At 42.1% G+C, this 18,074-nt stretch overlaps 1 protein-coding gene across 1 annotated transcript in view; it reads right to left on the bottom strand.

Moving 5' to 3' along the window:
• The window catches only part of BLNK (B cell linker), a 50,851-nt gene that overhangs the window by 7,260 nt on the left and 25,517 nt on the right, over positions 1-18,074 (bottom strand). Inside the window, exons 8-14 of the mRNA XM_090277920.1 lie at positions 12,638-12,710; positions 10,087-10,114; positions 9,229-9,271; positions 6,898-6,982; positions 6,397-6,428; positions 1,175-1,245; positions 267-350 (exon numbers count right to left, since the gene is read on the bottom strand). Of these exons, the coding sequence (XP_090134046.1) occupies positions 267-350; positions 1,175-1,245; positions 6,397-6,428; positions 6,898-6,982; positions 9,229-9,271; positions 10,087-10,114; positions 12,638-12,710 (416 nt within the window). The remainder of the gene's footprint in view (positions 1-266; positions 351-1,174; positions 1,246-6,396; positions 6,429-6,897; positions 6,983-9,228; positions 9,272-10,086; positions 10,115-12,637; positions 12,711-18,074) is intronic.

Raw genomic sequence — 18,074 nt, 5'->3', positions numbered from 1 at the left:
TAGCACCAAGCCTTTCTGAGATCGCCCCTTGGAGCCTACTTCTCTCCCACTATTTGGAGGGCAGAGGAGCCTATGGATCCTTGTCAAGATAAAAAGACAAATAGAGATGAGATGGAGGAACAAAGGAAAATGCTTGAAAGAGAGGAGGGGATGGCAATTCCGTTTGAGTAAGTAAAGTTATTTAATTAGCATATTATTAATGTTAGGATGACAACTGTGCCTATTATAGGCTGAGGACAGGATATGAGATTTAAAAATGACCAAACCTTATTTGATCTGTATAATGCCTCTTCAGCAGACTTTCGATCGCAGGCACCAGCATACCATGGCTTACAGTGAACATCAGCTTCCTGTGAAATAGAGGGAATTGGTTTAGCATGAGATGGTCCTTCAGTGACACTGTACCTTCTGTGCATGAAAAACAGGGTTCCATTTTGCATTACCAAGACAGGCCTAACTGCATGTGGACCAGTAATTTGTAATGAATTTATGCTTCCTTTGATCAATTACACTGTTATGTAATTTACTTTTTTCCCATTTGGCCTTAGCTACTAACTGTAGTAATTGAACATAAGAACTAAATTTTCCTAGATTTTCAAACCATTTTCCTTTCTCCTAAATAAGTTGTAATCTCCCTTTCCATTGTGATCTCATTGTTTTTGCTCTGTGGGGTGCTTTATAATTTCAAAAGTATTTTTCAAATGTTACCTTATATGATTCTTGTAACTACTTTGAAAGCAAGAAGGATAATTGCTGTCATCCGTATTTTACATTTGAAAAAGCCTAGAGAGACTTGCCCAAGGGCACAGAGAGTCCTTTCTCTTTTTATAGGTTGTGCTGTTTTGTGTGTTTTAATACCATATGCCTCCACAGATCTATTCTGAGAAAATTACATAGTTTTAGGAGAAGCTGTGTGAGAGGAAGAACAATAAAAAACAACACACTTCTTTTATAGTTTTGAAGAACCACAATGTTATTTAGGACATCTAGAATACTAATTAGAACAAATGGAGAAAGGTCTTAATAACTGGGGAAAAAATTTTGTACCCATCAGCAAATGACAACTCACAAGCCAGCTTAAAATATAGTCTGTTCTCAAGCTTCACTCTAAACTCTCTAAGAAAACACGCCCTTTTCTGCAATTTACTGATAACAATTAGAGTTCATTTCATACCTGTTCTGACACATTAGATGAAAAGCTGGGTAATGGAACATCCACAGTTGGGCTGCCCCCTTCTGGAAACCCTGAAATGGATTTGAAAAATCAATGGATGTTTATTATTTCTGGAGCAATTACTATGCCCATACCACAACACCAATAGCGGTGCTGCAGGGGACACACACACTAAAAAGTCACACACACACCAAAAAAAAATTTTAAGAGCGATGGTTCTCAAAGTATGGTCTGAGGATGCCTAGAATTCCCAAGATCGTTTCAGGGGATTTTTTTCAAATATATATCTCTGTGAAGCCCAGTTTTCTTCATATGTTTCAACCAGAAAAATGTATTGCAACAGATTGACTTTAGAATTAGATGGGAGAATCCAATTGTCTCTGTTATTCTAGCCATTATACAGATTTTAAAAATGTAAAACAATGCCACTCCTCCTACTAATTGTTTTTGTTTGGAAGATATAATTATTTTTCATAAAAATGTTATTTATGTTAAAATGTAATTAGTTTAATATTTTAATGGATTAATAAATATGTTTTAAATGTGTTTTAATGTATACATTCAATATCAATAGGAATATATAAACCAAATTTATTTGGGTCTGATTTTAAGAGTGTTAAATGGTCTCAAGACCAAAATGTTTGAGAACTGCTGCCTTAAGGCATAAACTCAGTCTAAGTGTGAAGACACATGAAATAGAGAAAATACTTAGTTGCTTTTATTTGTTCGTTCACTCATTCATTCATTCATTCATGATTATGTGTCTGCTGTGGATCAAGGCATTAGGAATATACAAGTCAACAAAACAGCAAAATGTTCTTCCCTCCTGGAGCTTAAATTTTAATGGAATGAGATAGGCAATAAAGACATAAGTAAATAGATATAATATTACAGAGTCATAAGTGCTCTGGAGAAAAATAAGCAGGGAAAGGGTGGGAAGACAGCTGGTCAGCAACATCCCTCTTCCTCCTCCCCTCTGGTCACTGTCAGTCTGTTACATATTTCCATTCCTGTGGTTCCATTTTGTTCATTAGTTTATTTTGTTATCATTTAATTCCTCTTAAAGATGAGATCATAAGGTATTTGTTTTTCATCAACTGGCTTATTTCGCTTATCATAATATTCTCCAGTTCCACCCATGCTGTCGCAAAATGTAGGAGTTCCTTCTGTCTTTCTGCTTCATAATATTCCATTATAATAAAATAACAATAAAATATTTTTAAAAAATGTTGAGGACTTCCGGCCAAGATGGAGGCATAGGACGGACACACTGTGTCTCCCTCCACAACTAAGAAGGAATACAACTACCTCAAAACTAGAAAAACCAGAAGTTCCAGAAAATCAAAGTACATGGAAGTCCAGCAAACAAAGATATAAAGAAGAAATACTCATCCAGACAGGTAGGAGGGGCGGAGCTGGGGCGGAAAGGACGCAGTGTGGTGGCAGCAGCAGTGGCAGCAATAGCAGCCACAGCAGCAGGCTGCCAGAAAGCGCAGTCACATGTTTTAAAAGGTCAGGAGGGACACCTGGGGAGCGTTCCCAGTTCCTCACGGGACCTAGCAGCTCATAGTCCCAGCACCGGGGGAAATCAAGCCTCATTGCTTCTGACTGTGCAGACCAGTGGGGGTTGGGGTGGAGGCATAAACTACTGGTTTCAGCAGAGTCTGCTTGTTTAAGGGCCCCCACAGTCCTAGAACATTCACAGACCCACCCACTCTGGGAATGACGGCCAGGGGAGCAACTAAAGGGGTGCCAGTCTGGTGCAGAAGAGGGAGAGGTGCCTGGAAAAGGGGTGAGTGCTGGGCAGGTGACATTGTTCCCTCTCAGACCCTCCCCCACATGCAGCGCCACAATGTGGTGAAACAGGTCGCTCTGCACTGACGAATCCCTAAGGCTCCGCCCCCTTATAATGTAACAGGAGTGACAGCTCTACCTCGGATGTGGAGGCAAACAAACACAGAAGCCTGTCAGAATGAGGAGACAGAGAAGATGGCCCAAAAGGGGGAACGGATCAAAGTTCCAGTGGGAGAACTAAGTGACGAGGATGAGGAGATAGACAACCTAACAGACGCAGAATTCAAAACACTGGTGATAAAGATGCTCACAGGCTTGAAAGATATGCTTGAATATGGCAAACACATAAGAGAAGAAGTAAGGCTATGCTAAGTGAAACGAAGGAAAATCCACACAAAACCAACGGTGAAGGGAAGAAAACCAGGGTTCAAATCAATGATTTGGAATATAAGGAAGAAAAAACCAGTCAACCAGTGCAGAATGAGGAAGCAAGAATTGAAAAAAATGCGGAAAACTTCCCAAATTTTGCGAAGGAGATGGACATACAGGTCCGGGAAGCACAGAGGGTCCCGGGCGAGCTGGACCCAGAGGGGACCACACCAGGACGCATTATGATTGAGATGCCAAAGGTGAAAGATAAAGACAGAGTCCTCAGGGCAGCAAGAGAGAGACAGAAAGTTGCCTACAGGGGGGTGCCTATAGGACTATCAGCTGATTTCTCAGAGGACACTTTGCAGGCAGGAAGGGACTGGCAAGCAGTATGCAATGTGATGAAGGGCAACCTGCAACCAGGATTACTTTATCCAGCAAATTTATAATTTAGAATGGAAGGGCAGATGAAGTGCTTCCCAGACAAGGTGAAGCTAAAGGAGTTCATCATCACCGAGCCGTTATTATATGAAATGTCAAAGGGACTTAAGAAAAAGAAGATCGAAACTATGAACACTAAAATGACAACAAACTCACAACTATCAACAACTGAATCTAAAAAATAAAAACAAAATCCAACTAAGCAAAGCAGAATAGGAACAGAATTATAGGTATGGGGATCATTTGGAGGGTTATCAGCTGGGAGCGGGGAGGAGGATAAATGGGGAAATGGTGTAGGGATTAAGAAGTATAATCGGTTGGTACAAAATAGACAGGGGGAAGTTAAGAATAATATAGGAAAGGGTGAAGCCCAAGAACTTATATGCATGACCCATTGACATGAACTAAGAGGGGTGGGATTGCTGGAGGGAAGGGGGGTACTGAGCAGAGGGGAGCAAAGGGGAAAACAATTGGAACTACTGTAACAACATAATCAATAAAATATACTTTAAAAAAAATGTTGGTCAGGGAAAGAAGGCCTCGCTGAGGAGACATTGTGATAAGATCTGCAATGGTGAGGGAGGAGGCATATGAAATCCCAGGAAAGAATATTCCAGGTAGAGGGATCAGTGAATGCAAGGCCTGGCATATTTGAGGCCTAGAGAGGGCCTTGAGTGCAGTGGGGAAAGGAGAGAGCAATAAGAGGTAAAGTCAGACAGGAGGTAATGAAGGAACCAGATTTGTAGGACCTGGTGAACCCCTTGACATGGCTTGAGTTTTAACAGGAATGGTATGAGAAGCATTTGGAGGTTTGAACAGAATAGTTAATGTGATCTGTGCTTTTAACAAGGTCAGTCTAGCTGCAGGGTTGGAAACAGATAAAAGGGGTAAGGGCAGAGAGAAGAGGCCTATTCAGGGTCCTGCAAACCCTGGCAGGAGATGATGTGTCTAGGAAGCAAATGGCATCAGTGGAAGCAGTGAGTTATTTGATTCCAAATATACTTTGAAGAAAGAGCTGGAACGTGTTTGAAGAAAGCAACCAAGGGTGACTCTAAGGTTTTGACTAGTGCAATCAGAGCTGTCCTTTATGAAAAGGCAAAATCTGCAGGAGAAACAGGTTTAGATAAAGTAAGTGCTTCAGATGAACGTGTCCTAGGAGTTCACAGGAGAGAGTAGGATGTTCGAAGTAACAGGGAGGAGCACTGAGGGTGGCAGGCCCAGCCAGGCTGGGTCTGAAGGAAGGATGTGTTCCAGGGGTGTGGGGAGAAGCAGAAGACAGTGGGATATCAGGCTCTCCCAAGACATACAGTATAAGATGATTGGTGGTTTCTGCAGTTTGGGCAGTTCAAGGCTGGCATTTTCTGAGCTATAAATATGTACCAGTCCTGTTCTGTTTTCCACATCTTTGCTTATTCTGTCCTCACCTCAGCCCTTTGTGGGAGAAGCTGTTAGACCCCATTTTACAGACAAGGCCCTCTCTGACTGCCCCATCCGAAACAGTAGTCTCTGCGACCCCATCCTCTGCTATCTTGCTTTGTTTTTCTTTGTAGCATGCTAGCATATACTTGATATTATGTAATTCATCTGGTTGTTGATTTTTTCTGCCTGTCTCCTCCAGTAAAATAGAAGCTCCATAAGGGCAAGGACTCTGTTTTACTCACTGCTGTTATTCCCTGTGTCTAGAAGAGCACCTGGCACATGGCAGGTGGTCAGTAACTATTTCCCAATTGAAAGAATGACTTTGGGTTCAAAATAATAAAAGAGATAATAAAGCTTTACATAGTGAACCATAAAATTTCTATAGCCAAACCATTTTCACGTGTTCAGAATTTTTGAAAAAAAATTGTATGTTTCATTTAAGAAGAATGAATAGTCTAGTGAAAAAAACTGATTTATGTTCACTATAAACAAACACAAAATTTTATTATATAACAGTTATTCTCTGTATCTAACTTTATTGAATCTTGATTATTTTGGAATATTTTCCAAATTACCCATGTAAGGCAGGGTTCATTTTGTTTTATTTTTTCAATTCTTTCTCCCTACATAGAATAGAAAGCAAATCAAGTTTTGGGCAGTTATGTTCTGCAAGTGTAACCTTTCTGATTTATATATTTTTAGGGTGATGTAATGTTTGCCTTCGGAAAATTATCCAGATATTTTCCAACTCTTTTCAGGGTAACTGTTGCAGATCAAGTATATGCTTATTAAAATATATTTCAGATTTAATTTAAGGAACTATCATTTATTGAGGACCTTTTATGTCCTGAGCACTATACCAGGTACTTTCCATAGGTTGCTTCACCTCTTTTGAAAACAATTGTATTGGTTTTATAAAAAAAATCAAATCAAGTCAAATCAATGAAAGATGACCAGTAAAATATAAAACATACTAAAAATGAAAACATGAAAATTATCTCAAATCTATCCACTTTTCAAAACAACTCTATGAAAAATATTCTTGGCCCCATTTTACAGATGAAACCAGCTAGAAAGGACACCAAGTTCCTCCAGCTGGAAGTGACAGAGTTATATTAGAACCCAGGTGACTCAGACAGGAAGATCCAGCCTTAACCACGACTACCTGATAATACTCTTCATGACTTCATTGTACTTACTTGGCAGAGGTATGGGTTTTTGATGGACTTGTCTGAAAAAAGAGAATTTCAGATTAATTAAAGGACAAAGCACATGATGTGTAAGTTTGACTTTCTGTTTTCAGTGAAGGCTCGGTGGGCATGTACATCACAAAGAAATCAACAGGAATGGCCAGTGAATGAGATCTAAAGGTAGGAGAGACACCAAACCTTCAAGATAAAAAAAAAAAAAAAAAAATTACTCTCTTTACTTTTGAAAGAGGAGGAACCTTGACTAAGGTGTTACATTTTAGTTAAGTCCAGTAGTTAACCTGAATATTAGGTCTCTGAGATTCTAAGCCGTTCTTTTAAAGTTGTTACCTACTTAAAAATGTAACACTCTTTAGAATTTAATTGCAAAGCAATGGAACATCAGACCTTTACCAAACCCTGCAAGCCAGTGTCACTGTGTGGTGTAACAACGCAGACGTCAATGCCTGCGGCAACAGGAGGAAACTTGTTTTCCAAGGAAAGGATTCTTACTTATGGGCACGAGGAAACACTGGTGACTGAACAGCTTCTTGTCTGTGACTAGACCCTCGGTGGCGTTCAGCAGGTATAGGTTTTTCTGTATCAAAAAAATTCTCATATTAGAATTAGAGTGAAATGACGGTCCCTGTGCCAAAACCGGGGAATATCAACTGAGAAGCACTGGATTTAGTTGAATGTCTTCCTATGAACATGTCTCTCACCAGGATGCCATCTGTTTGTGCACCTGTCAGTCTGGTGATGTGTTTGTGCTATTGGCCCAGCACTCCCACTCCCAGTGTTACACTCCCAGTGTTTCATCTCTTGGTAAGGTACATGGAGACCGAACCCATGGGATCTGGACCTTTAAGTGTGTGAGTGCAGGTGGGAACCAGAAAACAAGCAGGTGTTAGCCACCCACCTCCTGCTTTCTATGCGGCCTCCACACTGGTATTCCCACAGCCTGGGTGTGTCTTCATTAGTCATAAGATGTGACTCTAAGAAATTTCTTACTGATAAGCAGTAAGATATGACATTTTGTGAATGACCTATTCTTTTTGAAGAATTAATTGAGCAAATTCAAGGTTCTCTCTATAACAATGTTAATCTCTCTTGCATTTCACTATTTTCCTGAGGGAGAGAGGAAGGGGAGGAGTTATAACTAGTACACAGGGAAATGGGTGCAGCCTGCAATGTAAGACATTTATGTTGAAGCCCATCGTGAGCTTTACTGCTGAACCATTCATAGGTGTGATTGTAAATTATTCAATGCTTTATCCTCCCTCAAATATGGTCTAGGGTGTGTTAAAATCTGGGTATGTCCATGGTGTGTCTCTTGCATGGAAAAAAGTTTGAGAGTTGTTTATCTCCTTTTATAGGAACCCACAAGGAATAAAAGTAGTAAGAACTCAAAGATTCAAATAAATGGTAAGACAGACTTCAGGGTTTTTTGCAGTGCATTGAAATTCAGGAGCCTCGAACCTCTGAAGATCGTGTTTCAAGTTTGTGGCAAGTTACTTTGAGCTGCTGTGGAAGAGGTTTTGTTCACAACTTAACTTGGAAGGAGGAACAATGAGCACATTAGGTTCCCATAGCTGATTAGCTCTGACCACACCCGCTTGGCGCTGTCTTCCTGGAGGCTTCCTTCCTAGGTGAGAAGAGGCTGCTCCCCATTTTCGGTTTGGATGGCTCTGCACTGGGAGCCCGTTGGGAATGAGGACATCTGAGCCGCACAGAACATGCCATGAGCCCCTTCTTTGCTGGTTTCAGAGGCTCCTGAAGCCATGAAATTTGCACAGGATGGTGCTAACTTTCCGTAGAGGCCCACCCTGTGGCTCCACTGCCACTCCAAGCTCCCTGCTCAACAGGCACAGAGGACAGCAAGGAATGGAAGGCCAGCAAGGAAAAGCACCAGAGGAAAGGCAGAAGAAAACAAGACAGCAGTAAGAGAGGGACACTCAGAAATAGCTCTGGGCGGGGGGTGGGGGTGGGTGGAGATGTGGGAACAGATATAAAACTTACTGAAGGAATTAATCATTGAGCAATTAAAGCAGACAAATGAGTTGTAATGGACATTCAGAAAATATCTATCATCCATTGTCAGAGAAACCAGAACACTTTATGTAGATCTGCCTGTATTAACTCAGGAAATGGTGAGAGGAACAAGCACCAAGCTTTTAACATTAGGAATCTTCGAGTGTGGAATCAGATGGGTGCAGAAATTTAACTTTTACATAGTATTTTAAATGTTGAAATTATGGACGGTTCTTCTTTCTGTTGTTTTTTTTTTTTCCCTCCAGGATTTTTCAAATACAAACATTTTACAAATGGGAATGTTCTAATAAGAAGTATATGTAAAGTTTTAGGATTATGATAAAACAAAAGAAGGAAAGCATCTGAAGGTGTACTAAGACAAACATTTGAACTCTGAAAACATTATTTTGAAAATTTAGTAAAAGAATTGGTTCAAATAAACAGGTTTTTAAAAGTTTCATTCCTGAACTAAACAATTAGTCTAAGACACATGAATGGCTCTGAATTAGTCTTCACACCAGTGGAAGGCCATGGCACTGTTTCTGGCAAGGAATACCTGTGTCCAGACAAGACAGGTTTGGAGTGTGTGTACTAACCGCTCCCAGAGACTCTGCCCAGGCAAGCTCAGGTCCTGACCAGCTTTGCTACTCAGTACTCATTGCAATGGGAGGCCATTTTGTTTAGAAAATTGTGTTTCATATTTATGATTAGCTTATAAATAACAAGAGAATTTAGAAAGATATTTATATACAAATCCTTAATTAAAATAATTTTTAGAGGACATGATCCTTCTTTAAAATAATTGAGATTTACCTTCACAAACACTTGAGGCATTCTGTTGAGAGTCAAATGGTGTCTATTTTAAAAAAAAGCAAAGATATTTAATATAGTTCAATGTGGAAATAAAAGTCAAAGCAATATTATTAAAATAAACATTTGGGGGCGAACATTTCTCTGGTGCATGGTTATTCTTTCAATCACAAGAACAACAATTAAAAACACGTGATGTCCAGTGTGACTTTTGCATTAAGTGACGACTGACTGGATGTGTCTCATGGAAAGAGCAATGTCAGCTTGGTATTGAGACCTCCCTGCTCTGTCAGTAGAGTTGATGGATACTGTGACTCCCAGCAGCTGCTGGGCAGTAGTGCTTCTGCAATAGGAATCTAGTGTATGGCTTTGGTCTCAGGATCCCACCGTCTCAGGGTTTGCTGGGTGATTATAAATGTCAGGCTACAGAGTAGATACCAGGTCAAGGTGGGCTTGCTTGAATAGTGGACTGGTCTGGGTTCCCTCTGTTCTGGCCAGTATCTGAGTTTAGCCAGGCCTACATGTGCCTGATATGCAATTAGCTAGAGGGTTGGGAAGTGGACATGGGATCCCCGAGGGGAAGACAGATGTCATGGGAGGCAGAGAAACTGGCCCCTGATGTGCCACTGCTGCTGCCTCTCATGGAAGCTGCCAGGGTCTAATGAGGATGACCTCCTACCAGGCAGCATTTTCTCAGGCTAACTGAGGATCCCAAGTTTTTCTTGGACTGTCCAGAAAATAGCTTCAGTTGCTCATATTGCTGTGTTCACCTATGTTGGAAGCATTGTCAACCTTAAATACGTGGATAAGAATCGACATTGTGGGAAATGTGAAGCATGTCTAATTGCAAAATTAACTTACTGTCTTCGGTGGTGTAGCTGGCTTTTTCCTGGGGGATAAAAAAAGATTGGCTTTGTTAAAACATAAAAAAGAGAAAGTAGAGCCATCTGCTTATCATTTTATTCTCAAATTTAAATTAGAGCAATTAAAGTGATATGAGTGTAGAAAGACTATCCTGCAAGGGTGGAGAGGGAGGAAGTAGGATTTGGATGTGACCCCACCTCCCACCTCAGATAGAGCATACCAGCAGATGGCAAAGAAGTTAATTGGGGATAAACAAAGCATCAGTTGCCAGGGAGTTGGCATAATTGAGCTCTGTTCCAGTTGTGTTATTAGTTACTCCGTGACCTCAGGCCTCTTTCAGTCCGACTTTTAGTTTCCTCATCTGTAAACTGAGGACCAGAATCAGTGTTTTCAATGTGTATACAGAGCCCTCCCTCCTCCAACTGGAGATACAAGCGTGGTCCTGTGGGTGAGGTTGCCGCTGGTACCTCCTCACGCCAACTTCACCCTTTTTCTAGGTGACTATTCTCTGCTTGACTTTAGGATTTCATTCTGAGCAGACAAGTCAAGACCAACACCAGTTTGAAAATTGACCCGTCCCGCAGGTCGAGCAACGAGGACCCTAGAGGGGGAGTGAGGATGAGAAAGGGGCAAGAGGCACAAAGAATGGAGACAAGACAGTGCTCTGATCAAGTCTCATTTATTCTTAGTAAAAACAGCATTCTTATAGCTCAGGAGAGGAGGAATTTTTCACTAGGGAGGAGCGGAGCTGCAGCTGGGGCGTTATCTTGACAGATAAGAGTTACGATGAAGGACAGCAACTCCCAAGAAGAGAAAGAGGGAAGTTGCCCTTAATTAGGAGCAGACAACTGTTATGGGATAATGAGGCCATGCCAAGCAGAACTTTAGGATGCCGGTCAGCAAGACTTTAGCCGAGGAACTTTTTAGTTCCCCACAGAAAATCACTGTGATTTGTGGTCCTGAAGGTGATCTCCTCAACTAACATTCTGGTTTGTTTTACTTCCAGTAGAGATTGGAATCTAACATTTCTAAGGTTTAATGCTTCTGTGTTTATTTTAAATACTGTCTGTCTGTCTCTCTCTTACTTTGTTTTTGGTTGAGTGCTGGAAGCATGGGGGAAGAATACTAGCAATTCTCAAGTGCTTTTATGATGCCTGGCACTGAATTATGTTCTTCACATGTTATTGAAACTTCCCAGGAATGGATGTTATTACTACATTTTAGAGATCAGGACATGAGGCTCAAAAAGATTCAGCAACTTGTCCAGTGTGGGAGATGTGCAGAGTTTCGGTTAACAAACACCCCTGAAATTAAGAATTGCTTTGCTTTACACAGAGGCAGAATGCAGACCAGCTGAGACATATTTAAATGGACTTTTACAACAACATATTGAGCCAATATAAAGTTGTGGGGTGACCCTATGTTCATAGCAGCCCTGTTTACAATAGCTAAGTGCTGGAAACAGCCTAAGTGCCCATCTGTAGATGAGTGGATCAAAAAACTGTGGTACATTTACACAGTGGAATACTATGTAGCAGAAAGAAAGAAGGAACTCCTGCCATTTGCGACAACATGGATGGAACTAGAGAGAATTATGCTTAGTGAAATAAGCCAGGTAAAGAAAGAAAAATACCATATGATATCACCTAATACAGGAAACTAAAGAACAACATAAACAAACGAACTAAATAGGCAAAGACTAGAATAGTAGTCAGTAGGGGGAGTGGGGGGAGAGAAGAGGGATAAGTAAGGGAAGGGTCAGGTCAAGGAACGTATATGAATGACGCATGGACATGGACAACGGGGAGGGATATAATTGTGGGAGAAGGAATGGGCTGAGAGGGGGGAGCAATGGGGGAAAAATGGGACAACTGTAATTGAATAACCAAAAAATAAAATTAAAAAAATAAATAAATAAAGTTGTGGGGTGACAGTAGCACATTACAATCCTCACTGACAGTTTACAAAGCGCCTTGGGGTTCAGTAAGATGCGGTTCTCTCACCTCACTTTTGAAAGGAACCTTGGCAGCGTTGTTTTGGTGGAACACCCCGGTGTATGCTGCATGAGCTACATGTTTGTTTAGAGATCATTAGGGACTTGAAAGGAGACGAGGAGTAGAAAGTGGAGATGAAACCCCCTAGTGGGCGTCAGGGTTATTCAGGGGCTGGAGCTTCTGTCTTGTGGAACATTGTAGGTCAGAGAGCTCAAGATCTAACTAAGGGTCAACGGGAGGAAAGAGTACTTGTTTTTTATTTCAGCAGAGGGGTCCCTGGTACAACTTGAAGCGTGCTGTGGGGTGGAGGAGAACAACGGGGCAGCAGGGTTTCATCTCCTCACTCTTCAGGAACACGTATATTGTAATGTGAGGTTCACCTGTATCCAGGCTGGGTCAGGTGTGCTCTTCTGTATGAAAACAGCTGAAAAGCACCCTTCCCCCTGATTCTCAGGCAGGACTCTTTTGTGATTCCCGGCAAGCCCTGCTCCCAGTAGTGATGGAGAATGTCCCCTCCAATCTCACAGAGCTGCTTCTCCGCAACAGGTACTCACCCGGCCCTGGGCAGTGGGGATGGCACAGCAGGTAAAGAAGAGGACTTATAGTCCCAGGCCCCGCTGCTTCGACCTGTACAAATGTATACACATGTCAGTCTCTAAGTCCTAAAGCTGGGGCTGATGGTCACAGTGGGGCTGGCCTTTTTGACAGGCTCAGAAAGACATGCACACTGTTTTGTTACTTTCAGTTGAGCATATATAGGTAGCTACATGGAAGCTATTGGGGGAAACCTGTAGGTGAAGGTGACGACACATTTTTAAAAATGTCCACTTATTGGCTCAAAACTAGGATGTGAATTAAGGACTTCACCATGGTACAGAGAACAGACTGTTGGTTGCCAGCGGGGAGTGTGTGTTGGGGGACTGGGTGAAAAGGTGAAAGGATTGAGAAGTACAAATTGGTAGTTACAAAATAGTCATGGAGACATAAGGTACAGCATAAGGAATATAGTTGGTAATATTAACATTTCTCAGTGACCTTCTCCTTTCCTCATGGGACAAACCCAGAGCCCTGATTCTGTGGGCTCAGTGAGAGCCACATGAGGATTCCTGTGAGAGAGAGCCAACAGCTCACACTGGCATGTATGTGCACACCAGAGGTGCCTAGAGATGGCGGCATAGACCCACCATGCCTGATACACACCCGTTGACATTGCTCATTCATAATCATACAAACACCGGTACCTACACCTAACTTCTTGCATTCTCATTCATTCATCTCTGAGCTCTGAGGGCCTTTACCCACCACACAAACAGACAAATGGAGACAAGTGGCAAGTTGCGGCCCTGCTCTCATTTCTGAGGTCACAGAAGGGATCCTGAGGGCCTTGTCCCCTGCACCCAGTGCCCCCTCCCCCTCCCTGAAGATAGAAGCCAAGCAATCACTATCGGGGAGGGAGATGAGAGAGACAGAGAGCTTCACCACTGAGACAGAGAGCGAGCCTGGAGGGGGCCAGGCCAGAAGCTCAGCAGCTCCCCTCAGCATGTCCTGGCTGCCCCCTCTTAGGTCCGTGCTCACCTGCATGGACATATTTCTCGGTGATGAGACCAAGCTTATTTATTGAATTAAATTGAACTGAATAAATATTTTATCAAGAACCTACATTTATAGGTCCACAATTCTTAATTGACTTAAAGAGGATGCTCTGTAGATGTTGCTTGGACCTCCCCTCAGTATATATTATTTTCACTTGCGAGATAAAGCACAAAGTAAACATTGAAGTAATGATCAGCTACCAAGAATTCTGAGGATGTGGTATCTGTAAAGCACTATGTCAGGGGCCATGGAAGAGGGGAAGAGGTGGAGACCGGCCTCTGACCTCTCAGAATTTACAACAGGAGAGAAGGTGTACCTCGTGCCACCTCACCTGACAGGACCATCTATTCCAAACGCAGACAACAAAAGAAGGCCTCAAAAAAGTATAAAAAATAGAGATCTTAAAGTTCTCATGTACTTTACCAGACAGGCCTTCAGGCTTTTCCTCAGTCCCTCTGCTCTTTTTCTACACACGGTGCCTTTTTTCTGTCTCTTTTTTCCCATTACAATTTACATTCAATATCATTCTGCATTAGCTTCAGATGCACAGCACAGTGGCTAGACACCCCGCACTCTACAGAGTGGTCCCCGCAATACTTCAAGCACCCACCTGGCCTCATACATAGCCGTTCCAATGTTATTGGCCATGTTCCGCATGCTGCAGTCTCCATGTTCATGACCATTCTGCAACTACCAACTTGAACCTCCCAATCCCTTCCACACACAGCTCTTATGCTGGACTGCTCCCATAAATACTCAGTGGCACAGAGTGGGTGGTATTGATTCCATGAGCCGCCTTCCCCAGGACCCCGTAAAGAAATGCCCCCTCCCAGGAAAGTCCTACCTGCATGTCACCGGGCCTTGATGTGATTTTTAAAAACATTTTGAAAAAAAAGCTATGTTTGGTATTTGTAACATTTCATGTGACAAGAAAACTGAAATGTCATCTGAGTATGTAGTATGAGTCCCATTATGTTTTGTTAGCTACTGTACCAAACTGATATTGTTCTTTAAATTCTTCATACCTAGGATTGACCCTAAAAATACACGTGGCTACTCATGGATTTTAATGAAAATTTCAAGGAAGAGGAACAATAAACCTTGTCTGAAAAATAAGGAAGTGTAAAGAAAGTCTAAGTTAGAATTTCCTCCCAGGGAGGGTGAGGGGTTTGCCTCTTTTTTAATGCCAAGGGCTCGTTTGGCCTGAGTTCATTATCATTGTCGCATCTACTGCCTGGCTGTTCTACTAGGCTTCCCTTTCCTTCATATCTCCAAACAGTCTGCCAACATCTGCCTTCCTCTTCCCTCCTTACAAGTAACTTCTGCCATCAGATCAGAGGGTATGTCTGTTCTCTGCTGGTGGGGGAGGACAGAGCTGGTGGAAAACCTGTGGTCTTGCATCAGTCAGGAAGACAGGGTTCTAGTTATTTCTCTGCCAGAAAGCTGGCTGGGTGACCTCTTATAAGCCACTGTGTTTCAGTTTCCACCTCTGTGAAATGGGGACACCAGCATCTACCTTACTTAACTCAGAGTTACTGTGGTAAGATAATAGAGCAACTTGAGAAATGTAAAAAATTAGCTAAATATAAAGTAATATTCTCGGAAAGGGATTAAAAGTATTTGAGGTTTAAAAACATTATGGCAAGTAGAAGGAGCCAGATGGAAAAGACTACATATTATATAACTTCATCTATGTGAAATGTCCAGAAAAGGCAAATCTATAGCAACAAAAAGCAGACTGGTGGTTGTCTGGGACTGGAGGTGGGCACAGCATTGGACACAAACGGGCGAAAGGGATCTTTCAGAGTTGAGGTGGGCATGGAAAATTTCTAAAACTGGATTGCAGTGATGGTTACAAGACCCTGTAATTGTAATAATTTACAAACATCATTGAATTGTATATGAAAAATGAGTGAAAAATTATAACTCATAAAGAAATTCAGTACATATGATTATTGCTGTTTTTGCTGTTTTTGTTTTATCATTTTGTTATCAACCACCCTAGTACCTGAGCACTCTATGAGGTACTATAAATGTGCTATCTCTAAGCCTCACTTAACATCCACTGGGGCCAAGTGAATCTCAGAGAGGTTAAGTGGCAGCGCCGGGGTTGAAAACCAAGGCCATCTGAGTTTAAAGCCCAGGCAAGCACTTTCTCCCCGAGCCAGTACCTCGTGCTACATTGGGGCATGATTTGGCATGTGGACTCACTGGCCGCTTCTCCCTTATTTGGGGAAAGATTAGTGAAACAGTGTCTGCTTTTGTGGATGCACATGGGAGAATGGAGTGTGACTCTTCTCTTGCACAGGCCAGTGACCCTTTCTGCTGCTCTGGGTCTGGGTGGGACAACCCGGTACCCTCCTCACTGTCAGGATCCTTGCCTTCCAACAAAGCCAAGTTCTTGGTTGGAATACTCCAAGGGGGAACTTGGGAATGTGATAGAGGGAGATGTGCCCCACAGTATAAGGATAAAAGTGAAAAATAGGCTTTGTTTTAATTGTGTTGATCAAAAAATGATGTTAAGGGTTGATACAAGAATGTGAGCTTTGTACAAGCTGGTGATTACCAAAGTCTCTCAACAATTTACCCTTGGTTTTCCCTTCTACCACATATATTTTATGCATCATTCTCTTTTTAGTTTTACATACAACGTTGGTAAGTTTCCTTAATTCTTAATGATTGCAGTGTTTGCATTCTAAGCCCTTGGGATTTAACTGTCTTTTAGCGGTTATAGAAACCCTGTTATCATTAGGGGCTTGCACACCATCTGAAGCAGCCCTTACGCTCAGGGACCACATGGACTCTTACAAAATAAAGAGATTTAATTTAACAACTTCAGGACAATTTGGACTATGTGTAAAATTCAACTTGCATATTAGCAAGGAATTGTAAATAATTCCTCCCCTATTTTAGGAACTAAGGATATAGAATACTTTTACAATGCTATTTACTTAGAAGAAGGTCAAAAATACAAGCCCTGTCTACCCTCTTCTGACAAAAGCTACACCTCAGCCAGAGGTTGCACTGTCTTCTAAATGTTCATTGAGAGATAAATCACCATGGGCTTGAGTCTTTCAGTTGGTTTAAAGTGGTGGTTCTTTGTCCCCCATGGACATCTGGCAATGTCTGAAGACACTGTTGCTTGTCACTACTGGGAAAGGGTGCTGCTGGCATCTAGTGGGCAGAGGCCACTGTACTGCTAACCATACATCCTGCAATGCACGAGGCAGCCCTCATAACAAAGAATTTTCTAGCCCCCAATGCCAACAGTTCTGAGGCTGAGAAACCCTGATTTAGCGTAAAGCTTTACATGAAATGGAAGAAACACAATTGTTTCCTGAGATGTTTCTCTGCCAGACTGTTCAGGAATTTAGGCAGGTTAAACTAGGGATTCTGAGTAAGACCAATACCAAGGAACAAAGAGCTACCATTTTAGGAGTGTGACTCATGTGTATTTACTCATTTAATTCTCACAACACCCCTAAGCATAAGCAAGATTTTTTCCTCCATTTTTCAGAGGAGCACTCTAGGAAACGGAGAGATTACTTAGCTTGTTAGAAGTCTGGTGCCCTTGCAAGTGTCAGAGCCAGAACCTAAGCACTCTGGCTTTGGAGTCTGTGCTCAGTCCTGTTATAGGCCTTCTCAGGCCAGAACACAAAGCGGACGGAGAGCCTGCCGCTGCACCTAATTCCCTACACAAGCCTCCATAGCACCTTAATAGCCATCAAAGAGCCAAAAGCAACATTAGCCAGAGGCAAGTGACATGGTGTCTCACCAGCCTGAAACCTTAGCCCTTTCATGATGGCTGTGATGGTGCTGTCTGAGGCTTTTAACGTACGACAGAGGGTTCAAGGACACATGCTAGTAGTCTAATCATTCAAATGATCTTACTTTCTTTCCCCTCTTGTACTTTCTCCTATCTGTATCCAACAATCATATAATCAGGACACTATTTTCTTATTCAAGTTTAGTTTGTTTATCTGATGCCTCTAGTATTAAAATATAGCTATACTTGATTAACAGAAAATTAATAAATAATAAATAATAAATCCAGTGGGCTGAGGCCTTCATGATGGTGCCGTGTGATTCTTTAACTATAGCCAGCATTGGGGACTCAGCCACTCTCTCAACCACTGACCCATCCACCATTTCAGCACCTACTCTGGGCCAGTCCTGTCTAGGTCCTGTGAGCAAGATGCGACACCGAGAGTTTTATAGGAGAGCTCGAGAACTCAGGAGGGACCACAGGATAGAGGTGGAGTGTCAGGAACTAAAGGTGCACACACCAAGAGGATCTAGCCCTAAATGGGGTCAAGAAGGGCCTCCTGAGCAAGGGATGTTTAAGGTTATGTCTTTAAGGAGTTTGCAGAGTAGTGAGGGAGATCAGAGTCAGACAGA

Source organism: Furipterus horrens, unplaced genomic scaffold (assembly GCF_987537825.1).
Source record: "Furipterus horrens unplaced genomic scaffold, mFurHor1.1.pri manual_scaffold_5, whole genome shotgun sequence".
Classification (NCBI taxonomy): domain Eukaryota; kingdom Metazoa; phylum Chordata; class Mammalia; order Chiroptera; family Furipteridae; genus Furipterus; species Furipterus horrens.
The sequence above is the reverse complement of the archived record's forward strand: the minus strand, read 5'-3'. Positions and strand labels throughout refer to the sequence as shown.